The sequence below is a fragment of the Marmota flaviventris genome, chromosome 2 (assembly GCF_047511675.1).
Source record: "Marmota flaviventris isolate mMarFla1 chromosome 2, mMarFla1.hap1, whole genome shotgun sequence".
Lineage (NCBI taxonomy): Eukaryota > Metazoa > Chordata > Mammalia > Rodentia > Sciuridae > Marmota > Marmota flaviventris.
In genome coordinates this window covers 26,036,322-26,063,598 of record NC_092499.1, presented here as the reverse complement: position 1 = coordinate 26,063,598, position 27,277 = coordinate 26,036,322, and the positions used below count along the sequence as shown (strand labels likewise).

The following is a 27,277-nucleotide window of genomic DNA, read 5'->3' as shown; positions in this document are numbered from 1 at the left end:
TAAATCTGTGTTCTGCCTGTTTAAAAAAAAAAAAAAAATCAATTCTTCTTTGGAAAGCTCTCATATCTGGCAAACTATCAGAAGAGTAGGTATCATTGTCTTGACAGAGGGCAGTCCCGCAGTCCATCTATCTTGTTAATTGCTTACATGCATTAAGTGATGGTAGCAATTAACCATTACAAAGTTGAAGAACACCTGGAATCAAGTCCCTTAGGCAAAATCCTAAGAATAATTCTGGGAGAAAGAGGAGGCAATTCCAATCATGTTAGGGTTTACAAAATTAGCTTTGTTCTTTAATAAGCAACAGAGATGGGGCTATAAAGTTCACAAATTAGAAGTGATCAGAAGACATAGCAAGTAAAGGTATGTCTCAGCTCAGTAACTGAACATGCAAAATCACACCAAAAAATCTTTAAATTGCATTATGAAATAAAACTAAGTTAGTTGACCTACTCAATTCTTTTTTTTAATCATTTTTTAGTTGTAGTTGGCTCAAGTGGTAGCACGCTCACCTAGCATGCTTGGGGCGCTGGGTTCGATTCTCAGCACCACATAAAAAATAAAATAAAGATATTATGTCCACCTAAAACTATTTTATTTACTTATTTTTATGTAGTGCCTGGGCCTCCCACATGCTAGGAGAGCTCTCCACTGAGCCACAACCTCAACCCTCACCTACTTAATTCTTAAAAAAAAAAAAAAAAAAAAGGATTCAATACTTTAATCAAGTTTAGATTCCTCAGGTCATCTTACCATATTACCAAAAAAGGAAGGACATACAGTTCAGGGCTCCTTTCTTGCCCCAGAGGAATGAACTCAAACTCTTTATGTTTTGTACTAAGAACAAGATTCTACTTAACGGCCAAGTCTACATTTGTTCAAAGGTTACCTTCCAGCCTGCTGCCTGTGGGCATCTTAATAGCCAGTCTCAAACTAACTGAAACAAGACACAAAAGGAGTTTCTTACTGCAAGAAACTTTTATTAACATTTGGATTTGGAAGAAAGAGATGAGAGTGGAAGAAGAAACAGACCATGGTAAAAAGCTCTTGAGGGTTCAGAATAGATTTCTGAACAGAGTAGGAGGTGAAAGGGGTTACTGATCCATGGAGAGGGAACAGGTAGGCAGATGCCCAAAAGGCCTTTCATTTGTCAGGCTGATTACTCACAAGGAAACATAGCTGTTCTTTGGAAAATTAGCAGACCAGAAACCAGAGAGTTAGAAATAGATTATAAAATAGTCTGTTTTAATAAAGTATTAAATAAACATTAATTATACTTCACAAGTATAAGCGGCTAATGTTAGGAAAGCCACATTTAATTTGAAGACAAGATATTAAGAAAACTTGTCCCATATGTGGGTTCAAATTTCTCCACCTGTAAAAAGTGGTCCTACAGTTTCTGATTTCAAAAGCTTATTAAGTCGTTGGTTAAAAAGGCCCTTTGTGCTAGAAAATGAAGAAATTAATTTATAAAAAGAAATTTTTTTCTTTAAATTTTTTACGTAATTTACTACCATGATAGAAGCCATAGAAAAATTTTACTTCCATAGAAAGTTTTTTTTTTGGTAGTGCTAGGGATTGAAGCCAGGGCCTTGTGCATGCTAGGCAAGCACTCTACCAACTGAGCTATATTATATCCCCAGCCCTGTAAAGTTTGGTAAAGAATGTAAGATATGAGGGGTTGGGGATGTGGCTCAAGTGGTAGCACGCTCACCTAGCATACATGGGGCGCTGGGTTCGATTCTCAGCACCACATAAAAAATAAAATAAAGATATTAAGTTCACTTAAAACTAAAAAATAAATATTAAAAAAAAAAAAGAATGTAAGATCTGAATTGCTTCCAATAATTAGATGGCTTTAAGCAAGTTTAAGGTTTAACGGGGTGGAGAAGGAAGAGGTTGTCAGGGGAAAAGGAAGGAGGAACTTGAGAAAAGAGGAAGGTGAACAAAGGAAGAGTTTTTTTTCTGAGACTAGTTCTTCCAGGGAACTTTACCCTACCCCTAGAATGGAAGGTTTTTCAAAGGCAGGGGTCATGTACTGTTCAACTCTGCACCCCTCAAATAGCACCCCTACTACCAGGCACAGAACTTGATAAATGTGGAAACACAGCTTTAACAGCAGGGTTCTAAGCAGTGAGCTACAGAGTCAGGTCAGGCCTGACTCTCCCCATCAGATACAGGACTCAACTGCACTGGGGTAAGAATAAAACTGCTCACCAGGAAACTTAAGTTTTTAATTGTTCCTGGGCTCAAAAGGCATGGTTGTTTGGAACAAGGATTAAAAGCTGTCACCCCCAGAAGAAGCAAGGGCAAGATGTTATTTTTCCAACAGTTCTGCCCAGGCATGGGAATTGTGAGATGCTTCTTTGTAAAATGTGCCTCAGTTCTCCTAACTTAGTTTTTGACAGTTCTACCTTATTAACAAGTCTATTACTGTAATTAATTCAGTGGGACAAATGAATTTTAATTAAACCTCAATCTTCCTAAGGTATTCATTTTTTTTTTCTTCTGCACCAACAACCATCAGAATGGGCCCAGCTCCTTCAAAACTAAGAAATAAGCCAGGAGTGGTGGTTCATGCCTTTCATCACAGCTACTCTGTAATCCCAGTTATTCTGAGGCTGAACCAGGAGTATTGCAAACTCAAGGTCAGCCTAGGCAACTCAGCAAGACCCTGCCTCAAAATAAAATAAAAAAGGCTAGGGATCAAGTTCAGTAGTAGAGTTATGATCTATATATATGAAGCCCTGGGTTCAATTCCTAGTGCTGCCCGCCCCCCGCCCCCCAAAAAACCCTCAAACACTAAGAAGTAAGAAAAGCTCAGTATTCTATGTGGAAAGTGATTTGTCATCATTTTAAATTTATCTATGTACCTGTCTAGTTTATGCTATTCCATGATTTGGCCATGTGGAAAGTGATTTGTCATCATTTTAAATTTATCTATGTACCTGTCTAGTTTATGCTATTCCATGATTTGGCCATTCTGGCTCAAGATTAGACTATGCAGCAATGTTACAATAAAGCCCACCCGTATTTGAATATTTGTAGATCATGTGTGCACTCAATTAACAAATTTATTGAAAGGATACTAAATGTCAGACACTAAGCCAGGTGTTATTCATGTTATTATTAACTATACCTTTAGTAAGAAATAAAATTCATCAAAGTACAGCTCTGGAAAAATGAAAGAAAAAAAAAACAAAACAAAATTTTGGTGGACTTAGTCATTTTGCCTTGATCATAGATTTTGGAGCCAAATTTTCATTGCTGGATGTGCATCAGTGTTAATGTGAAGTAAAAAATTCCAAGTGTCTAGAGGAACTTGTTGAAATGTCCCATGCCTAGCTTTTTCTACTCACAAGCCTGTTCTAACTCAACAATGCCATTTAAGGCACAATTTCCATTCACTCCTAAGTCACACGCTGCTCCACATCCACTGGCCAAAGGCCATATGTCCCTCTCTTCCTTTGGGAAAGGATAGGAAGCAGGAAAGGGCGGGAGGAAAGAGAATGCTTGCAAAGCAGGATGGCAATGGATCTCATCTTCCCTTGCCTGCTGTGACTTTGCTGAAAGTGCTACCCCCTCCCCCAAACCAGCACATCTTCTCACAGGAAAGTCGGAAACATTTGTTAATACCAACCACATACCATTCATGCATGTATTTAAGCCTTACTTAACATTATTTTAAGCAGGCTTTATTTCCACTTAAGTTTTTTAAAAATATTTTTTTAGTTATACATGGACACAATACCTTTATTTGGTTTATTTATTTTTATGTGGTGCTGAGGATCGAACCCAGTGCCTCACATGTGCAAGGCAAGTTCTCTGTCACCGAGCCACAGCCCCAACCCTCCACTTAAGCATTTAATATACTTTCTGCAGTCTAACAATAAAAAAGTTTTGATAAAATAATAAATGTAATATATTTGCATGGCAAATTTTTAATAGCATAGAATATTACTAAATAATAATAAACATTTCTCCCTGAACACTAGCCACCTCCATCCCACTCCCAGGAAGTCTATGTCGGGCTTTTCTGGTAGTTGGCACCAGTGTTGAAAAGACCTCTGCTTCCTATGTCATCAATCCTAGATGATGTCTGAGGCCTTCATACTTCTCCACATTCCACCTTTCCTCCATGAATCACCATCATTTTTGTAATATTACTATTTTTAATTCTTCTAGTGGATAGTTACCTTTGTAAATTTAGAAAGTTTTTCTTAAACCTCGAAATTTGTTCATAAACTTAAGACAGTACCTATTGGTGCTTCACTAACTCTGGTAACATACTGATAGTGGGTGGGGAAACTTGAAATGTATAGAAGCTAGTGGAAAGAATTTAGAAGTCTTTAAAGATGTCTACCCAAATCACTGCAAGGTACATACACTCTAAAGAATCTCACAAAGAAGACACTACAAAGATCACTGTTGCAGTATTATGTAACATTTAAAAATAGCTCTAATAGGGGCTGGGACTGGGGCTGGGGTTCAGCCATAGTGCACTTGCCTGGCATGTGTGAGGCACTGGGTTAGATTCTTAACACCACATTAAAATAAATAAATAAAATAAAGGTATTGTGTCCATCTACAACTAAAAAAAATTTTTTTTAAAGTATTAAAAATGCTACTCACACCCTTTTATCCTCCCCCCCCCAAAAAACTGAATACACTTGTGTGTCTTCATCAGTGATACTGCACAGTAAGGACTCCACTACATTTCCCACTTACGCATTCACCTGTCTCTCCATTTCCCTCTCACTCAGAGATGTCTTCAGGTACGTGGGCTTACCTACTTTCTTCATAGCTTTTATACACATCAGGGGAAATTTTTTGTCATAATGTGGGAAGATGACCAGGATAAAACACAACATAGTCAAACAACTCTAGCAGACAGAAGACACCCCCCCCCCCCCCGAGGAAAAGAGCCTCATGAGTAATACACATCCTGCAGCAGCTTCCCCAGACTCACGCTCAGCACTTTGGGTAGCCTGCCAAGGGAGACTTATGACATGGGCTTTTCATTCATACACTTAAATCTCATAAACATTTCTGTGAGTTATTACAGCAAGTAGAGTGAGTCCTCCAGAACGGGGAACACGTACTCCATATGCTATTTATGGGCAAACACACTCCCTAAAGTATGAAAGCACTGAGGGAGACAATTGCAGGACAGCGACTGTCTTCTAGGGAGTGGGTGGGAGACACAGGATCAGGAAAAGATAGCTGAAAAGTTTTATATATCTTTTGATTTCTTTTTAAAAGGTGAGATAAGGGTCTGGGGCTGTGGCTCAGTGTAGAGTGCTCGCCTAGCATGCATGAGGCATTGGGTTTGATCCTCAGCACCATATAAAAATAAAATAAAGATACCATGTTCACCTAAAACAAAAAAAAAAATAAATATTTTTTTTAAAAAGGTGAGATAAAAGGTGAAATGCTATCATTATTAAAATACCAGCACAAGGCACGTTATTTCCTGTACGTTTCATGAAATTTGAAGGACCAATGAAATTCTTAACCTATCTGAAACAGGCACAAGTCTACCAATATTGAGCAGATCACAGAAACTATTCAAGAATTTGAATCTGATACTACACAGGACAAGGGAACTAGCGAGTGCCTGTGGTTTTTGCCCTGTAAACCTCGTACCCTGACAAGACTGCCTTCCATGAGAATCTCCACCCCAGCCTCTGGCCTCATGATTCCAACCTTGACCACTCTTTGCCTCACACAGATCTGCCCTGGCCACAGTGGCCACCTTGCTACTCCTTGAACACAGAGTTGCCTCCATTTCAGGGAACTTCTGCCCCTGGGTTTTCATGTCTAAATCCTCACCTTCTTCAAATCCTTGCTGAAATCCACAACTACTACCCTCTTTAAAATGACAAAGTGAGTCCCCAGCTTCTTAACCCCTACTTCCCTGCTTATCTACCTGTCAGTTCTTACCACTTTCTAGCATTATGTAATTCACACACCTCCACCCACAAAAGAAAACCCAGAAATTTGGGGATGTTTTATCCTTTGATGAATACAGGTGCCTGGATAGCACCTAGCACAATGCAGGCACTTAAATATCTTAATTAATAAAGCTTCAATCATTCTATACTACAGTGTTCTCTGGTACTCACACAACTACCAATCATTCTTTGCACCCACAATACTGCTCAAGTATACACTTTAATTCAAATAGTCTGAGTGTATTCCCATTTCTGTGAATTCTGATTCAGAGTCTAACATGCAGTAAGAAACTTGATGTTTTTAGAATTAATGAATTCAACATCTTGAACATAAGGGATGCAGGACATTTCTATTACAAAAAGAATCACCCTCAGGTAACCAACTGCAGGTCTCTCTTTAGAAAGATCACCTTAAGGCACAATCAGAAGACTACTGTCGGGGTTCAGAGCTTTTTTTCTACAAGGACAATAAAAAGATGCACTCAAAATGTCATAAAAATAAATATCATCTTAACACATACACAGATAAAAGAAGTCAGGTCAAGTTTAATTAAGATCCAATAGCAGGCTATGGAGAAAAGGTATTTATCTCTACTTTTTTATTTTTATTGACCTCTGTTTTGACAGAGAAACAATGAATAGAAGTTATCATGCTAATTAAACATTTCAGGGAATAAATTTTAAAATAAATTATTTAAAAGTTGGTAGTGGGGCTGGGGTTATAGCTCAGTGGCAGAACACTTGCCTAGCACATGTGAGGCATTGGGTTTGATCCTCAGTACCACATAAAAATAAATAAATATATAAAATAAAGGTGGTGGGGGAAGCTGATAGGAAAAGTTTTTAAAATGGCCACAAATTCTTTGACATGCCTCGAGTTGGGGAAGTGCAGGTTAATACTCCATGCCCTTCATTCTGGCCTGACCTTAGTCATGAATGAGCTTATTTAACAACTAATCAGAAGAGGTCATGGAGTTTCAGCCAGGTTCTTTGGAATGCCTGCTCTCTAAAGTGTCCTTTCACAAACTGTTACCCAGTCATGATGTCATGGAAAGGAATCATAAAGGTACTCTGGTCACATCATGGCTAAGCCTGTCTTAGCCTAGGTCAGTCTAGCCCAGGTGTCCTGTGAAGAAGCTACCAGATGATCCCAGTCCCAAGTCATCTAAGTCTTCCAGTATTTGAGTCTTCCAAGCTAGTCCCAGACACTCCGCAGCAAAGACAAGCCGTCCCTGCTGTGCCCTGACCAAATTCCTGACCCACAGAATCTGAGCATAAATAACTGGTTGTTGTGTTGCACCACTAAGCTTTGGGGTGGCTGGAAAGAAAGAACTGGAAACAAGTGCTGCCCCAAGTCTTTTTCTAATCACCATACTTCATTTTTTCATGAGATGTCATTGGTTAGTACATACAAGTCATTTATCCAGAAGTAGTATGGCACAAGATTCATGCTCTAGCAAAGGACAAAGTACTGACTCAATATTAACTTTGAAAGATGTCAGTCCTTTCCTAACCACCCAAGTTTGTGCCCTATACCAATAAAGTGAACATACCTCATGAAGTCACTCAAGAAATGCTAATGTGTCTGTCTCCTTCTCACTCTCTTCTCTCTCAGAGCAAAGCATTCTCTTTTCAATAATACCACATCAGAAAGAGGAAAGTAAATTGTAGCTATTGGTACTCATGAGGCCCTAATGCTATGTGTGCAATATTTCTGAAATATTTTCTTCCTGAAGAAACAAATTCATAAAATTAAAAATGATCACAATTTACTATTTCCAAAAATCTTTCCCTAGAAACAAGGATCTATAACTGATAGAAAAAATATTAAGGCAAAATTTTGATTTCAGAAAACAACTTTAATCAAAATCAGATGGACCCCTTTGTTCTTGTTTTTAAGCACAAATATAGTCAATCTTAAAGTATTATATAGCTATAGAGTGAAGAGCTCAAGGCTAATAATAAAAAATCTTTTATTAAAGACATTCTTGTAAAAGCAAAAAAAGTAACAAGTAAAATTAAATGTATATCTTACACTGGCAATAGAAATACTTTTTAAAGTAAAAACAACAAAAACTCAATTTTATTATAACTAGTCTGTAGTCAATACTGCCCTCTGGTGACACAAAATAAAAGTCAAATGTCAGAAAGTGAATGTAATACTTGATTTCAGTGTTCAAGTCAAGGTATCTAGTCTGGACTATAAATTCCACCAAAGACAAAATAAATAGATTCATTATTACCTTCATTATCTATTTCATGTTAAATTAGAAACTCTCAAGGGTTCTTATACATGGAAAGAGCAGTTCTTGCATAAACTATTAATGAAACATCATTACATGGTAAATTTTATCTTCCGTAAAATTATTCAATTTAAGGAAGACCCTGAAGGCATGCTGCTCATAAGTTAAGAGGGCATGCAGGACAGTGAGAGGAAAGCCTTGCCATCTGTAAACAGAAAATTCCATGGGAAGGGAGCCATAGTTCTCAGCGCCTGTGTATCTAACACACTGAAAAGTGCCCATGGAAACCAAGGCCTCACAAGCCTGCCAACTCTGCCCCTCAGGAAACCTTACTCCTTATTTTTAGGAAAAAAAGCTTAACAAAAAAGAGCACATTTGGCTGCTAAATATTCACTGAGTGTAGGAAATGTTTCAAGAAAAAAAGACTTACCAAGGCTAGTGCCATCCTGCCCCATGATGCACTTCATAGAGGTGATGATCTGCTCCACCACAGGCGGTGACAGAGATGTGGCATACACTGCACTGTGAGAATGTGTGCGCAAATAGTCAATCAGCTCCTGGGGAGTTCAAAGAGGCAGATAATTAGAGGCAATTCTTTAATTTACTGGCAATGTCAGTCACTACCTTCCTTCCAGGTGCCAGTGGACACCTCCCTTGAATGGCCTGGCAGAGACACTAACCTGAGATGTGAGGTCAACCGACAGGGTCAAAGTGTACTGTCAGCAACAACTGGGTTAGAATCTCTACAAAGGCTTTTAATCTTTGTTTCATTTTTTTTTAAACCAATTTCGAAGTATCTTTTCTCTATTTAATGTTACCAACAAACAAGGAGGGTTCTGGATTTCCCTTTTAGATACAATGATTTACTTCTAAGCATTACAGAAAATTTCACTTTCATCTCACCTTATACTTGCAAGGCTTATCCTTATACCCTTAAAGTAATAGTACTCAGTCTTGGGGTTCAGCTTGGTGGTAGAGCAAATGCCTGGCATGTGTGAGATTCTGGGTCAGTCCCCAGCAATAAATAAATAAATAAATAGTCTCTAATATTGATTTTAAGGGCATCAGAATATCCTCCAGTTATATGGAGATTTATAAAATTATATAAATGTGGCAGAAATAAGTCTTTCATTAGAACACCAATGCTACCCATTAAAGGTCCCTTCTACTTCTCCCTCTCCTCAGTAAAGTAAAGCCCTGTTACAAGGATTTCTAAAACAACTAATTATATACCCCTGTTCTCTGGTACTTTTTAATTTCACTTAAATCTTTAAATAAATAAAATGTGGGGCTGAGGCTATGGCTCAGTGGTAGAGCGCTCACCTGGCACTAGTGAGGCACTGGGTTTGATCCTCAGCACCACATAAAAATAATGTGGTGCTAAATATATATGTAAAAAAATACAAAATAAATAAATGTGCACACAAGTGTTATTACCAAAACCAAGTAAATTAACAAAAATACAGTATAACATGTGCTAATACTTCTAAAATAGTAAAAAAACATGCCCCCAAACCCAGAAGCACAAATGTTATACTTAAATGATCTCCCAGAATATTACTTTTCTATACTCTGGTATACAGGAATAAATCTTACCAAAAAGCAGTTAACTCTCCAAAATAAGCCTAGTTCCATTAACAAAAAAGGGTAACATTTGAGAATAAAATCCACCAAACCTGATTAAAACCTACTGAAAATGTGTTTTCCCTAAAAGGCAACCAATTATTTAAAGAATGACTATTCTTTAAGACACCCAACACCAGGAATTTAGAACATTTTTGAGTACCTACTATGTGCTATATACGAATATCTGACATATACCATTTTTTCCTAATGTTACAGTGATTTTTAAAAATACTTTTATGAAAATATAAACCACATGCTACTATATTCACCTTTTAATTTTTTGGTACCAGGGATTGATGAGCCCAGAGGTGCTTAACCATGGAGCCACACCTCCAACCCTTTTTATTTTGAGATAGGGTCTCATTAAGTTGCTTAGGGCCTTGCTAAGTTGATGAGGCTAACTTTATTATGATCCTGCTGCCTCAGCCTCCTGAGCCACTGGGATTAAAGGCATGCACCACTGAGCCTGGCTCATATTCACCTTTTGAAAGTGTACAATTCAGTGGCTTTTAGCATATTTGGAATAGTGCAACTTTCACCAGCATCTAATTTTAAAACATTTACATCACCCTAAAAGAGAAACCCATTAAAGGTCCCTTCTACTTCTCCCTCTCCTCAGCCCTGGCAACTTCTAATCTACTTTCTGTTTCTACACCTATTCTTAATAGAAAACTTCAAGAAAAGTCATCATACAATATGTGACCCTTGCCGACTGACTTTTCTCTTAACAGGACGTTGTCAAAGTGCATCCCTGTTGTATTAGGCACATATCATTTTAAACTCTTATTACAATATTACAAGAGCTAGGCATATCTATCTTTATTTTAATGACAAAGAAACTGAAAAGTTAAATGCTTTCCTGAAGGTCTCACAAAGCAAGCAGAGGCAAATCCAGGCCTGTTTCCTTGGTTCACCACTGCCACCATGCCACATTGATTTTTTTCTTTTTTGAGAGAGAGAGAGAGAGAAGTTTTTTTTAATATTTATTTTTTAGTTTTCAGTGGACACAACAACTTTATTTTATTTTTATGTGGTACTGAGAATCCAATCCAGCGTCCCGCTCATGCCAGGCGAACGCACTATCACTTGAGCCACATCCCCAGTCCCACACATTGGTTTTTAGTTACCTCAAAGTTCACTATATAATTTCAGAATTGAAAGATACAACGTTCTGTAGTACCCTAGAGCTAGCAAATGCTTTTTCTTCCTCTTTCTATGTTCACCCATGATACATTTGAGTCCAAGGGCCGGGAAACCGAGCTTCTGTTCCCACTAGCTCCCATGACAACAACACTACTTTCGAAACCCAGCAGCAGACTGGCAACAGGAAGCAGCACTGTGTGTCCTCTCACAAAAGAGGGTATTCTATATCTCAAACCAGAATGTAGTTTAGAAAGAAGCTCAAATAAGAAAACAACCAACAATGAACAGAACCAGCCCTTTAGCTCAGTGAGGAGACATCAGCGTCACTCTCGGGCAGCTGAAGCGGGAAGCCCACTGGCACTAGGAGCTAAGCCACAAACAAACTCAGGATCTCCACACCCCAGTTCAGGACTCATCTGATAAACACTGCCAAGTTCAGGCGTCCTGTTTTCATCTTTAATGGCTCATTCACCTTCTTGCCTCCAATGTATCCTCCAGAAGCACCAAAGCTCTTTGTGAACGTTCCCATCATGACATCCACATCCTCAGGATTCAAGCCAAAGTAGTCTACCACACCTCGACCTTTAGGGCCCAGGGCGCCGATGCTGTGAGCCTCATCCAGATACAAGTATGCCTTGTATTTCTTCTTGAGGGCAATCACTTCAGGAAGGCGAACAATAGACCCCTCCATGCTGGCAAAACAGGATTAAAAAAATATATACATTGAGACTTTTTAACCTCTCAAAATTAGAAATTGTTGCTTTATTATTCATATTGTGAGTTTATTTCTTTTTAAATCATCTAACGACTCCACCTGTGGTTTTAAATCGACAGGGTTAGTTGGTGCCATGGCTTGGCAGAAATCTAGAGGAAAGGAGATTAGATCTTTTAAGACAAGTGCCAGAATACAATAGATCCTAATACATGACAGAAAGAATTAAGGTCACAGCAGAGTCTTCTAAAGCTTGTACTTATAGGCAACATTAGACTTTTGTATTACATTGCATACACAATTAAAATTACACAAAAGAATAAAAAATTAGGAGATCAAAGAATAAGGACTAGCAACATGAATCGAAGAAAAATATTTCTTAAAATTAAGTGGTATGTAATTTGGTTTGACATATTAGAATCCATATTCTTGCCCATATGTGTGAGTTCCCTTGCCAAGAGAAAAATACAGGACCCAAAGAGAATGGGCATTAGGAGACTGTGTAGTGTACACACAAAAAGCCTTCTATTCCAGTGCTGACTTTGCTTCCAGGGTTTTCAACAAGTCATGATACTGTTTCTTTAGTTTCCAGAGGGTGCAATGTAGCATTCCCTCCTTCAGCTTAACAATTCTAGAACTTCATGGACCCAAGTCACAAAGATCAGGACAGTGAAGTAGGATTACCTATATATTCCTTCCACAAGAATTAGAATTTTCTTCCAGGGCCTTCGTGTCCGAGGCTGACCATAAACAATGGCATCTTTTAATAGCTTCTCTAGGCTTTGCATATCTACAAGTACATGAAAAAGAATTGAGTCATAGACAATCTTCCTTTTTCCTAACTTTCTTCCAAAAATTCAAATACACATTTCTTACTCATTCGGGAAGTGTGTCTTGAATAGCAAATGACATGAACAAAAATAGAGTCAAGCAAAATGAGACTAGGGCAAAATGGTGAACTATTGCCACCTTTAACTGAAACCTAAATATGACAAATATTCAAAACCATCAACATGATTAAATAACTGTGGGTACTGTCTGCTTCAGTTGCTTACCATGCTTTATGAAATGACCAAGCTTCATCTTAAATACTTTGCCTTCAAGTTAGCTTTTCTGTGTTTGTAGAATCAAAGTATATCTCTAATCCTAGTGAGTCATTCATAAAGAAGAGCATAAAGAAGACTGAACAAGAGTGTGAACAAAGGGCTGGGAATGTAGCTCAGTGACAGTGCTTGGCCTAATGTGCACCAGTACCAAATAAAAAGTGTGTGAACAAATCATCACAAATATGTATACCTATACTTCAAAGTGTAGTCTCTACTTCCTTCCACCTGGGATGTACTCAATAAGTACCTGTTAAATAGCCTTAATAGCCTAATCTTGGTACCGGGTTTAAAATACACCAATCTGGGTGCTTGTGTCTATGTTTTAAGCGAGCTTGGCAAGCAGTTGAGACTGTTCCCTATTCAACTTCCTCAGCCATTCATACATAACCAAGTTCTGTGGCTCTGCTAGTGCTTAAGGTGGTTAATCGGCCTAGGACACGACCTAGTATTACCATTAATGAGGACCATATGGTAAAGTTCCTATTAAAGACAAATGCTTTGAAGACTGTTGCCACCATTATGACCTCCATATTTAAAATATTTGCTCTGAAATGAATCTTAAAAAATTCCCCCAGGGGCTGGGGTTGTGGCTCAGTGGTAGCGCACTTGCCTAGCATGTGTGAGGCACTGGGTTTTGATTCTCAGCACCACATACAAATAAATAAAATAAAGGTCCAGGGGCTGGGGATGTGGCTCAAGCGGTAGCGCGCTCGCCTGGCATGCGTGCCGCCCGGGTTCAATCCTCAGCACCACATACAAACAAAGATGTTGGGTCTGCCGAAAACTGAAAAATAAATATTAAAAAATTCTCTCTCTCTCTCTCTCTCTTTAAAAAGAATTTAAAAAATAAAAAATAAATAAAGGTCCATCAACAACTAAAAAATATTTTTTAAAAAATTCCCCCAAATCTAATCCCCAATTCTGGGGGATATTTAATAGTAGCAGGAGACACCTCACCATAAAATATGAATTTGCATTTTTTATTGCTCATCACTGGAGAAGGGGTTTACAAAATTACATGTTTGCTCTTTTCATAAAAGAACTGTGATAAGGAGAAATAAAGGAATAAAAACACAAAACACAAACACAAATATGATAACCAGAGGCTGAGATTGTGCTTAAACTTTCAGCTATTTGCAATAAAGCAGTTTGCACCCTTCCTAAGACAGAAGATGCTCTGTACAGGAGTATATTTGCCCTAATTTTTAAAAACATATTTTTAGTTGTCAATGGACCTTCATTTTATTTATATGCAGTGCTTAGAATCCAACCCAGCACCTCACACATGCTAGACAAGTGCTCTACCACTGTGTCTCAACCCCAGCCCAATCTGTCCTAATTTGAAGTCTATAGTTCTGCAGATAGCAATGTGTGGCAATCAGCCAGAGACAAGTGTATACTTGTTATTTGAGTTTCTTATGTTTATAGACAGAAAGGAAGAGGAAAATAAATATTGATTCTAAGTTTTAGACAAGAAGAAATATCTATAACAAAATGCTTGATCATATTATCTATTTGGGAAAAAAACATTTAATCTCTTTCCCCTATTTCCTCAAATTTTACTATATATTTCCTCAAATTTCACGGAAATTTAGGTTGAAATATATAGTAAAACTCCCAGAAAAGTATAACTTTATGTTTGAAATGAGGAAGACATTAAGTAAAATCCAACAGTCCCAACAAGCATGACAAAATAATTTTGTGTCTGCATAGCAAGACACACAAAAAAAGAGTCAAAAATAAATTAAAAAATGGTGCAAATTTATATATAAAGGGCTCTTACAATCCGAGGAAAAGATAAACAGTTTGAAAGTGGCCAATTTATAAAGTAACACCAGTAAATAAGTATATAAAATAACTATATAAAAAGTTGCTTTACACTTAATAATCAAAGAAATAAAAATCAATGTATTATTATTTACTAATTAGATTCAAAAAGATTTAAAATGATTCATAATAACCTATGTTGTCCAATGATTAGAAAGAGTTATTTGTATAATGCTTAAAAGCAATTTGGAAAAGGATTAAAAATTTACACCCTCTTACTCAAGCATTCTGAGACTGCTAGGCACTAATCAGATGATTGTACAAAAATGGGAGTGAAGTGCAGTTTCTAATAGAAAAGTTTAGAAACAATTTGAGGTTCGTACTGAGGGGCGGATTCACTTATGGCAAAATCAGAAATAATTGCCAAACTGGCATTAAAGGAGGAGGTAGTCATAGCTACTAACAATCTATGTTCACATTGTTAAAAAAAGGAAATTGCAGGTTACACCTTAGGTTTCATTTGATAAAACAAAATACATTTTAGGCAAGAAAAACAGAAGAAAGTCATTAAGACCCATAATCCTTTTCTCCAGAGGTAAAGAACATTTTGGAATATATTATTCTAGACTTTTGATCTGTACATACACACATTTTGGCAAAAGATGTTAAACATATGGTGCAGTAATTTTTTTCTCACTGTGTGTATTTTAACTATGAAAATTATGTTGTATTGTGATTATTTAATAGTACACAGATATTTCCACTTGGAGAGCAGGTTTTTGCTTTCTGGCACTTTTCTCTGAGGTCCTACAGTATCTGTACATATCCAGATCTCCGTACTTGCCTATTGTATTGTAGATGCTGGTTTAACTGTTAAATCTTTATTAACCAGAGATCCTACAGATCAGGAATCCTGACTTATTATCTCAATACCCTTCAGGCATCTATTATGTATACTTTAACAAGAGATTTGCAAATAAGAAGATGGAATGGAAAACCTGAAAGTCAATTAAAAGGAGACTATCATATTTTGCATAAAAGATCTGTGTTTTTACTCCAATGAGGAAGTGCACAACTTTTAAAAAACAGGAGAACATTTTAAATTTTCTATTTAGCTTCATTTATGTTTTCTATTATTAATAGAAGTAATGTTACTATTACCATTGACACAAAGAATATTAAACCTAAAGCATATAGTGAATTCTATGACAAAACTCACTGTTGTGCTTGAAGATTCGAATGGTTGCCCCCGACAGTCTGGCTCCTAGAACCAGCGATGCGTGGTTTAGCTCATCACTCAGAATTAAGCAACCCTGCAAAACCACAAGCATAGGAAGGTAAGATGATGGAGGGGAAAGTGTTAATTATGCAAATTACAAAAGGCTACAGTCACTAATAATTAAACCCTATTAAGGAAACCCTACACAACAGCAAAGTGATCGATTTTTTAAAAAGTGTATTTGTTTTTGCAGAGATACCTTAGAAATCGATGCAAAATCCTAGCCTATTTAATACCTTCATTCTGTGATGGACCTAAACATTCAGATACACAGCAAGAGGTTCTTATTCATATCTAAAATCATAAGATTTTAGCATATGAATAAGACCATCTTTAAAAGATTTGGTTTTCTCTGATTTGAGAATATTCTCTTTCTCTCTGTAGCAGGGATTGAGATCAGGGCACTCAACCACTGAGCCACATCTATTTTGTATTTTATTTAGAAACAGGGTCTTACTGAGTTGCTTAACGCCTTGCTTTTTGCTGAGGCTGATTTTGAACTCACAATCCTCCTGTCTCAGCCTCCTGAGCAGCTGGGATTACAGGCATGTGCCACTGATTTGAGAATATTTCAACTGAATTTTGATATGCTGTACTGTTTACTTGTAGGAAATGGCATCTCAGAGTTAAGCCTGTAGAAATGGGGCACTGTTTCTCTCTACTAACCATATCATTCGGAATTCAGGAAGGATCTCACTTATAAACCCTATATCCCATGGTGTGTAAAATCTCTGGAAAAACTTTACTTTCACATGTAAATATGGTTCATGCTACAGCAACAGGAAAAGGTTGATGCTCTTGGTTTTTTATTTCTTCCCTAATTTATACTAGGCCATCTCTCCTGGAGTCCTTCCACTATAAGGGCACATGGTGTTCTTAATGCACAGATTTTTTTCTCTGTCAAAAAACAGCTTCAGAATATCCGATTAGCTCTCATTTTCTCTGAATTGCCTCTTTAAAAACCCCCTTTTCCTGCAGATGGCAGAATCACAACTTTTGGGACAGGAATCCCCTGTATTTCTCCTTTGCTAGAAAAGCAATAAACCTTTTTTATCTCAAAAAAAAAAAAAAATCAGATTAGATAAAATAATATAAGGTACAGACAGTCTACAATATGCTCCCATAAGAATAAAAGGAAGAAGATGGATTAGCATATGCCTATTTATTACAGGACATTCTTGGACAGATATTTAGGAAAATTGTAATAGCAGGTATCTGATTTTTTAACTGTGTGCTAGTTTTTTATTACTTAAATAAAAGCTACCTATATCAAAATAAAAAAAGGCTGGGGATGTGGCTCTGTGGCAAAGCACCCCTGGGTTTGATCCCTGGTACCAAATAAAAGGCAGGTTTAGAGGTATGGATACAAACTCCTCTGATTTTAAAAATTCACATTTATTATATACATATGTGTACATACACACAGCTGTGTTTGTATGCATGAGTTAGTATACATATATGCATGTTCTATCTGTATCCACTAAGGCATGAGAAGCAGTAAAATCCCATAGCAATAAACACACCTGGTTCCCAGATCCTGTCTTCTAAATACAATTCTCTGGTTGATCCGAAAGCTAGGATAAGGAACAAAGCTGAGCCTGGAACATCTTTTTTTTTTTTTTGTACTGGAGATTGAACCTAGGGGTTCTCAACCACTGAGCCATACCCCCATACCTCCCCTTTAAAAAAAATTTTTTTTTAGTTATAGATGGACATAATACCTTTATTTTATTTGTTTATTTTTATGTGGTGCCAGAGATTGAATCCAGTGTCTCACGCATGCTAGGCAAGTGCTCTACGACTGAGCCACAACCACCCCCAGCCCTTTTTATATTTTATTGAGAGACAGGGCCTTGCTAAGTTGCTGAAGCTGGGTTTGAACTCTCAATCCTCCTACCTCAGCCTCCCAAGTTGCTGGGATTACAGGTGTGCACTCCTGCATCTGGCTAAGCCTGGATCATCTTAATATGCCAGAAAGCAAGAAAGTACTTTTAAAAAATGAAAAAGTTGTTGCATATTCTAAAGACACAAGAGCCTTCCTGAATGAGTTCCCAATGCCCAAAACTAAAATAATTCAGGTAACAAAAAGAAGCAATCATATTGGATTATTACCCAAATAATGAAAAAGTCACAAATACATAGTGATATAAATACATAGGGGACAATTCTTCCTTACACACAATTCAAATGAGTATTGAAGGAGAAAACTAGAAAATTTAATGTAAGAACATCAAAGTAATAACTGCCGTAGTTGAGATCCACAGATGAATACTAAAATTAGTAGGTGAAAGGCGAATTGCCCAGTAACATACACCAATACTGTGCACCCTACAGGGCACGTGGTGTTCTTAATACACTGCTTCAGTCGATCATGAGACAGAGCAGACACACCCAAACTGAGACAGTCTACAAGGAAAGACAGGACTGTCACAGATTGGAAAGGACTGAGGAGCTACAATAACTGAATGCAGTTAGTTATGTACATTCTTTTATTTTCTTCTCTCTCCAGCTAATTTCTTTATCTGGAAAAATATGCAGTATCATTATGGCCTTTTTGTTTATAATCTATTTTTAGATAACATTGTTTACCATCTGTATGATTCAATCTGGTTTTTTCCCCTCCTAATCTACTAGGAGTCCTAGTAGATTATATCCTACTATTATATCCTTGGTTTAAAAAAATGAAATAAATATTAAATATCAGCAGTTGACATCTAAGTGCATAATATATTTCAGGCAACATGTTCAGAGATTTAGATGCATTAATACTTTTAATTGCCACAACAATAGTTATGAGGAAGGTACTATTATCATCTTCACTTTACATAGAGGAAACTGAGTCAGGATAACTCTCTTGCTCAAGGTCATCAAATTGCACATTTGATAAAAAGCTCCTGCTTCCAGAACATTGTGTTTATCAACAAACTGCCCTCCCTGCATCGAAGATGAACAATCAACCATCTCACAGAGAAATTCAGTACCAGATTCAAAGAATTAGGAGAAGTAGACAGTTGCTGCCCTTAACAGGTTAAAGGATATTTAGTAACATTTCAACTACAATGTTTTGAGATTCAGAAGACAAATCTTTAAGGTAGTACATTCCCATGTAAATAGAGAAGAAATCTATTAGATAGGAATTTGCTAGAGTTTGTGTTCATACAGGGAGAAAATGAAGTTATCTAATGTTCTAAGTATAAAAATTCTAATTCCTAAATAAAGGACAGTAATGCCTTATAATCAATGTGACGTCAAAGAACCACACACTGTGTTTTTGAGGGAATCTGTATGTTTAATCCAAGTTGTTAGATTCACTAGTGTAAAGTTGTTCTCATATTCCCTCATTACCCTTGACTTCTGGAGGCAGTGAGCGACACCCTCACTTGCTCCTGCTATTGGTCTTTTGTGTCTTCTCATCCTGATCAGTTGGCCAGACATTTACCAATTTTTTTTTTAATTTTTTATTGTTGGTTGTTCAAACCATTACATAGTTCTTGATATATCATATTTCACACTTTGATTCAAGTGGGTTATGAGCTCCCATTTTTACCCCATATACGGATTGCAGAATCACATCAGTTACACATCCATTGATTTACACATTGCCATACTAGTGTCTGTTGTGTTCTGCTGCCTTTCCTATCCTCTACTATCCCCCCTCCCCTCCCCTCCCCTCCCCTCCCCTCTTCTCTCTCTGCCCCCTCTACTGACATTAGACATTTACCAATTTTATTCACTTTCTCAAGAGGCAGTTTTGGTTTCACTGATTTCCTAGTATCTAATTCACTGATTTTTGCATTTATCTTTATTGCATACTTCCTTCTGCTTAGTTTGGGTTTTTACCAATTTTATTCACTTTCTCAAGAGGCAGTTTTGGTTTCACTGATTTCCTAGTATCTAATTCACTGATTTTTGCATTTATCTTTATTGCATACTTCCTTCTGCTTAGTTTGGGTTTCGTTTGCTCTTTTCTAGTTTCTTAAGATAGAAAGTTTTCTAGCTGGGTACAGTGGCGCACACCTGTAATCCCAGTGGCTCAGGAGGCTGGGGCAAGATGATTGCAGGTTCAAAGCTGGCCTCAGCAACTTAGTGAGACCCCAAGCAACCTAGTGAGACCCTGTCTCAAAAAAAAAAAAAAGAAAAAAAAATTTAAAATAAAAAGGACTGGGGATGTGTTTCAGTGGTTAAGCACCCTGGGTTCTATCCCCAGTGTAAAACATAAAACAAAAAACAAAAACCCCCACAAATGAACAAAAACATTTTCTTTTGACACTCTACATTCCCATCTGAGCACTGCTTTACCTTTACCCAACAAATTGTGATATTAATTTCCATTTAATTGAAAATGTTTTCTAGCTTCCCTTATTTTTTATTCTTTGGCTCATGGATAATCCAGAAATGTGTGGTTTAAGTTTCAAATATTTAAGGATATTCCAGATATCTTTGTGTTACTGACTGCTAATTTCACCGTGGTCAGAGAACAAAAACTTGTTTAATGGTCTGAAGTATGGGTTTTGTTTATTTTATTTATTTATTTATTTATTTTTTGGAGACAGGGTCTCACTAGGTTACTTAGGTTCTCACTCTCGGTAAATGTTTTGCTGTTGTTGGGTGAAGTGTCTGAGTAGTGTCAATCAGGTCAGCTGGTTGAAAGTATTTTCTAAGTGTTCTATATCCATATGGATTTTATGTTTAGTTCTATTGATTGATAGAGGGCTGTGGATATCTAATTAGAATTCTACACTTGTATACTTCTCCTTTAAGCTTCATCAATTTTTGTTTTGTGTACTTCAAAGCTCTGTTATTAGGTACCTATATATCTTGAAGAATTAATTCTTATCATATACAGTAATCCTCTTTATCTTCAGAAATATTACCTGTTTGAAAATCTTTGTTTATGCAATGTGGTCACTTCACATTTCTTTTGATTATTGTTTGCAAGATATTGCAAGATATATCTTTTTTCATTCTTTTTTTTTTGGTGGTGGTGCTGGGGATGGAACCCAGGGCCTTGCACATGGTAAACAAGTACTCTTAACACTGAGCTACTTCCCCAACCATTCTTTGACCTTGATGTCTTTATATTTAAAATAGACTCTCATTTTATATTAGAAAGCCTACTTAATTTTACCTAATATAATAATGTTTTCTACTTGAAGGTATAAATTATTTACATCTACTATAATGTCAATAGTAAATTAAACCCAAACTCTCCTGTTACTTGGTTTCTATTTGTCCCATTTGTACCTTACAGAACCACATAACTGTATAACTGAATTAGAGTTAGAATAATCCATTTATGAAGGAAAGTTTAAGGACCAGAAATGTTACTTGACACGTTCACAGTCACACAGCTAAGTATGACCACACAATGAACCAATAAACAAGCAAAACCTCCTGTTTGAGTTAACCCACTACTTTTTTAATACACAATTCCTAGACATCAATGTTAAAATGATGTCAAGGGTCCTTCAAGCTGACTGCCAGTCTGCTAAAACACAATATACAAAGTATGTTATCCTTTCTGTCTTCTAACTATCTACTCACAAGCTCTATCTACAGGATGGATGGAAAAATACATAAATGTCTACATATATTTATATATAACTTGTCTATATGTTAGGATGACATATACTTTCATATTTTTCAATTTAGGATAATCCATCTATTAAATAACTTTCTGAACTAAACTTTCATAAGTTTAGTTTTTCAGAAGTTTTTATTTATTAGACTCCCTTCAAAATTGTATGTTAAAAAGAGGAAGGTAAGGGCTGGGGATATAGCTCAGTTGGTAGAATGCTAGCATGCACAAGGCCCTTACTTCAATCCCCGTCACCACAAAAAAAAAACAAACAAAAAAGAGAAAGATAAACTTGTATGTGATTTTTACATTGGTACTGAAACCTTTAGGAACTGAATGGCATTGCAGAGAGAAAAGATAGAAGGAGTCCTGTGTGTTATACATCACTGCTTTTCAATGCTTCCTTAGCCACGTTAGATCAAACAACTGTGATTTCTCAAATGTCAACTACACATTTTTGTTTTAAAGATAGAGAATAAAATATGCACACGGGTAATCTCAGCAGCTTAGGAGGCTGAGGCAGGAGGATTGCAAGTTCAAAAGCCAGCCCCAGCAACAGTAAGGCACTAAGCAACTCAGTGAGACCATGTCTCTAAATAAAATATAAAATAGGGCTGGGGATGTGGCTCAGTGATCCAGTGCCCTCGAGTTCAATCACCAATACAAAAAAAAAAAAAGAAGGTAAGCTTCATCTAACAGAAAAGTAAAGGACCATGGGTTCTACAAGAAAGGTTCAACTGATATAAGACTCCACGATAGAAATATTTTTGGAACAATGATGTGTAGTGTCAAGTTATGGTCACTTTGGCTTGCTTTGAATACTTCTGAAAACCAAAGAAGATATGTATGAGAGAATTTTTATGAATGACAAAGTGTCTTACTTTGCTAACAAGAGCAGGAATATTCATTGAATTTGTTGCAAATCCCATGCCATATGTCATAGCAGCTTCTACTCCCAAAAACCTTGCTACAAGCTTCTCTAGTTCTTCATGCTTGTCCAGGTTTCCTGTGTGAAGAAGTTAACAAAGTCAATATCATAAAATCCTGAATTTAAGAATCACTCACCACTTTTCAAACAGAAACCAATCTATATGTTGTGACCTTTTCTATGGTCTATAAAAGAGTCAGTATTATGAAGAGTAATGGCTTATCAGGAACAAAATAGATAAAATACATTTAGATTCAGCATCTCTGGTGAGAGAATTGGCAAAAAATAATTTTATATTTCTACACACCAGCTCCAGCTCTAGGCCTTAAGAGGCGTAGCAAGATTTGCTTCTGAGGGGCTGGGGTTGTGGTTCAGTGGTAGAGCGTTCACCTAGCACGTGTGAGACACGGGTTCCATCCTCAGCACCACAAAGAAATAGATTTAAAATAAAGGTGTTGTGTTCATCTACAACTAAAAAAACATTTTTTTTTAAAAAAACAGTTGTTTTTTTTCCCCCCATCTGCCATCCAAAACAGTGTAGCTGGTCTGTTGTAGAGATAAAACGTGTGGAAAGAGGGAGGTCTCTGAAGAATAAGAAACCATGGAAGTAGAGAGAAGGGGAAGGAGGAGAAGAAGGAAAGCAGAGGGAAGCTGGGGAAACTAGCTTTTAGCATTTCTACCACCTAGGTGAGGTACCAGGCACGTTAAGTTAAGCCACCCTCTGTCCTCAGTTGTAATGGGCCACTCAATAGCATTGAACCCTTTCCAAATTGCAGGATCACAAGCATATAAATTTCTATTGTTATTTTAAACCACTAAGCTTTGGGTTGGTTTGTTGTGGAGCAACAGATAGGTTAAAAAGCTCCTTCTCTTTCTTTGATCTGACTAGTAAACTTGTATGTGATTTTTTACATTGGTACTCAAACCCTTAGGAACTGAATGGCATCACAGAGAAAAAAAGATATGAAGAAGGAATCCTGTGTGTTATACATCACTGCTGTACAATGCTTCCTTAGCTACATTAGATCAAACAGACTATGATTTCTCAAATGTCAACTACACCTTTTTGTTTTAAAGATGGAGAATAAAATGTTTTACTCATTCCGGTTCTGGGTTTTATTAGCCCTGAGCTGAGCCTTGGGTAATTGAGGGTTTCCTGCCGGTGAGGTGGTTTGGCATTTAAGCAGTGGGTCTTGCCTGAGATGGACAGCTAAATTCCTTGACAACTATCCAGTGGTTTTCCTGCCTGCCTGTGAAAATCCCCCAGCATGGATTCCTCATCATGAGAGAGTACACCACCCAGACTACGACAATGAATTAACCCAGTTTCTGCCCCAAACTGTCACACTGAAAAAGCCTCCTGGAGCTCAGTTGGGATTGTTAAATCCCCAGAGGAGGAAAGGCCTCCCAGCTAGGCATCTTCATCTCCAAAGTGATTCCTGACTCAGATGCACATCGAGCAGGACTTCAAGAAGGAGACCAAGTTCTAGCTGTGAATGAGGTGGATTTCCAAGATATTGAGCACAGCAAGGCTATTAAAAGATCCTGAAGACCACCTGAGAAACCAGAAAGTGTGCACACTTCTTTCCTTACAATTATCATCGTCAAAAAGAGAAGACTGTGCACTGAAGAGTTGCAGCCCATGGCCCTCCATGTGGAAACTGCCAGGCCAGGCCAGCTGTTATCCAAACTGTACTGAACTCTAAGTCTCCTAGTTTTCTAGGCAAGCTTCATTCCCTGAAAGGAAAGGGATGAAATGTCTAGGTATAACCTAGCCTGTGGGGAACCCAGCTAGAAATGGCAGCTGACATTTACTAGTTACCATGAGCTCGGCACATATACATCTTATCATTTTTATTATAGAAATTGGTCAGAAAATATTGGGAACCTTCCACCTGGTTGCCTGGCCACTTCATCCTACCCTTATATTATCCTAAGTTTATACACATTGGGGACGCCAATGAGACACTTTTGTCCCTTCCTCCTCCTATCATCTCTCCCAAAAGGAAAATACAATACTGAATAAATGTCATTGTGACTTTTGGGGAAAAAAAGGCTTTATTTTCATTTCCCTATTGAAAAGCATCACAATACAAATGGAAGAGCAAGAAACAAAAACATAAAATTCTACTTTTCATTCATTACTAAATATCTGCAATCTTCAACACAATTAATGAAAATGGAAAATGTACAGAAGGATGGTGTTATAGCTGAACTCTGTTCACTAAAAAGATATTTTGAGAAGCTGGGGTATTGCTCAGTGGCACAGTATGTACTTATTAGCATGTGTTAGGCCCTGTATTCAATCCTCAGGACCAAAACAAAATAACAAAAAACTGGATATCTTGAAGTTCTAACTCCTGAACCTCAGAGTCTGATCTTTGGAAACAGGGTCTTCACAGGGGTAACCAAGATAAAACAAGGTTATTGGGGTGGTGCTAAAATCTTTTTTTTTTTTTTTCAGTTTTAGATGGACACAATATCTTTATTTTTATTTGTATGTGGTGCCGAGTATCGAACCCAGTGCCTCACGCACACTAGGTGAGTGCGCTACCACTTGAGCCACATCCCCAGCCCATAATATCTTTATAAGAAAGGAAAATTTGGACATGGAGACAGATGTACATAGAGGAGGCATGACAGAAGACAATGCTTGATACTCAGGAAGACAGCTGTGTGGCCCCAAGACAGGAATGCCAAAGATGTTGGCAATACAGAAGCAAGCAAGAAAGTCTCCAGGGCTCTCAGAGAGTGCATGACCCTTATGGCATCTTGACCCCAAACTTCTACCCTCCAAAATGATGAAACTATAAACTGTCTTAAGTTACCCAGTTTCTCACACTTTGTTACGGAAGCCCTAGAAAACCAAAACAGGTGGGAAATGACTTAGAGTGACAGGTCCATATCTACGCCCTTACAGAGTGAACGTGGTTCAGTGAGAATCAAGCAGATTCATTGTATGGAATCCAGTGGAGGCTCAAAAGTTAGAGACAACAGGAATAAGAGAAGGCAAGGGTTAAGGAAAGGCAACAAGTGACTGTTTGAAAGATGATATTTACAAACACAGAAATTTTCACTGCTGATGGAATTGTACAATGTTGCAGCACTTTGGAAAAGAGCAATTCCTCAAAAAGTTAACTGTAGAGTTACCACATGATGGAGCAACTCCACTCCTAAGTATATACCCAAGAGAAATGAATACATAGATCACATAAAAACTGTACTCCTGTGTGTCTGGCCACACTGTTCACAGTCACTCAAAAATAGAAACAACCCAAACGTCCACCAGGAGATAAATGAATAAACAATATGTAGAATACTCCATAATGGATTATTATTCGGTCATAAAATGGAATGAAGTACTGACGTATGCTATAAAGTACTAATGCATGCTATAACAAAGATAAATATTGTAAAAACATTAAGTGAAAGAAGCCAGACACAAATGACTATGATATTACAGGATTTCATTTATATAAAATGTCCAAAATAGGTGAATCCAAAAAGACAGAAAGTAGATTATTGGTTGCTAGGAACTTGGTAGAAAGAGGGGAGAATATCCAGTCACTGCTTAAGGGCATGGGGTTTCTTTCAGGGGAAATAAAAATTAGAGTGTGGTGATGGTTACACAGCTTTTTGAAAAAATAATGAGGTGCACACTTATAAGGATGTGAGTTATATCTTAATAAAGCTGTTAAAAAAGAAACAAAAAGAACATAGACGCTGCCTCATTCCTACCCCTATAGAAATAGGCAAGTAATTTTGCCTTTTCTTACCTCCACAAATAAATTATTCTTAACTCAGGGACACCAAATATAAAAGTATGCATATGCTAAAAATGGTGACTAAAGGTAAGGTTATACAGACAGGCTCGCATACTAAATTTCTCAGAAACAAAAGGAAAAATGAAAAACACAGGAGAGGAAGACAATTAGAGGGTGAATACTAGGGGGTTATACATAAATTTTCTGAAAGTGAGAATTGAGAAAATGCCAAAGAAGAAGAGGCACAAAACCAAAGGACCTGCTTCTTCAATATTTAAGAACCCAGCAAGAATCAAATCAGCACAATTAGTGGGAAAAAGAAAGACTCATACCAAGGCACAAATGGGATTTTTTTCCCCACCCTGCCCAAATGGGAATTCTTGATGTACTCAAGGGAAAGAGAAGGTCTTGGATGCTTTCAGGGTAAGACACAGAAAGAAAGGAGGGGGTTGTTGGGGAGGGGGAGTAAGGACAGGAGGAATGAAGGAAGGGAGTAAGAGGAAGGGAAAGGGGGAATAAAAAAAAAAAGACCAAACAACAGTGACATTCCTCACAGTAGGAGGGGAACTGGAAGGCTGGAGAATGTATATAGGAAGCAGATTTTTCATTACCCATCTTTTGGTACTTCTAGGATTATTAACAATGTTATGTATTGTCTACCCCCCAACACAGGCTTTAAACAATAAAACTTTTCAGATAGAAGGTATGATAGAATGAATGGCATACACAAAACTGGTGACCAGACAGCATTACACTTCTGATCAGCACCCCTCATCCCAGAGAACAATGATGCAACATCCTCACACTCTCAAGGAAAATATGTTCAACCCATAGTGTGGTGGTGGCAGAATTAATACTGAAGCAATACAGTTGATCAAAGACATCTTCTGATATCCAAATATATTTTGACAATTTCAGAAAAATCATCTACCCTGCACCCCAAGGAAAGCACTGTATAATGAGTTTCACCAGTATGAGGAAGGATATAAAGAAAGAGGAAGATACAGAATTCATGAAATAAGAAATCCAAGTCAGAGGTGAGAGAAAGGGGGGGGGGAGAGGGAGGAGGAGGGGGAGGGGGAGGGGGAGGGGGAGGGGGACGACGACCAGAATGCAACTGTACAATAGTCTTGGAGAGCAACTAGCCCAAACTGAAACAAGTCAGAGACAATTACAT

At 37.4% G+C, this 27,277-nt stretch overlaps 1 protein-coding gene and 1 pseudogene across 1 annotated transcript in view; one reads left to right on the top strand and one right to left on the bottom strand.

Annotated features, from left to right (window-relative positions):
* Window positions 1-27,277, bottom strand: part of Sptlc2 (serine palmitoyltransferase long chain base subunit 2) — a 114,545-nt gene that overhangs the window by 35,629 nt on the left and 51,639 nt on the right. Inside the window, exons 5-9 of the mRNA XM_027931642.2 lie at window positions 22,290-22,414; window positions 15,771-15,864; window positions 12,363-12,468; window positions 11,439-11,658; window positions 8,628-8,754 (exon numbers count right to left, since the gene is read on the bottom strand). Of these exons, the coding sequence (XP_027787443.2) occupies window positions 8,628-8,754; window positions 11,439-11,658; window positions 12,363-12,468; window positions 15,771-15,864; window positions 22,290-22,414 (672 nt within the window). The remainder of the gene's footprint in view (window positions 1-8,627; window positions 8,755-11,438; window positions 11,659-12,362; window positions 12,469-15,770; window positions 15,865-22,289; window positions 22,415-27,277) is intronic.
* On the top strand, window positions 23,539-23,965 carry LOC114089708 (PDZ domain-containing protein 11-like; annotated as a pseudogene).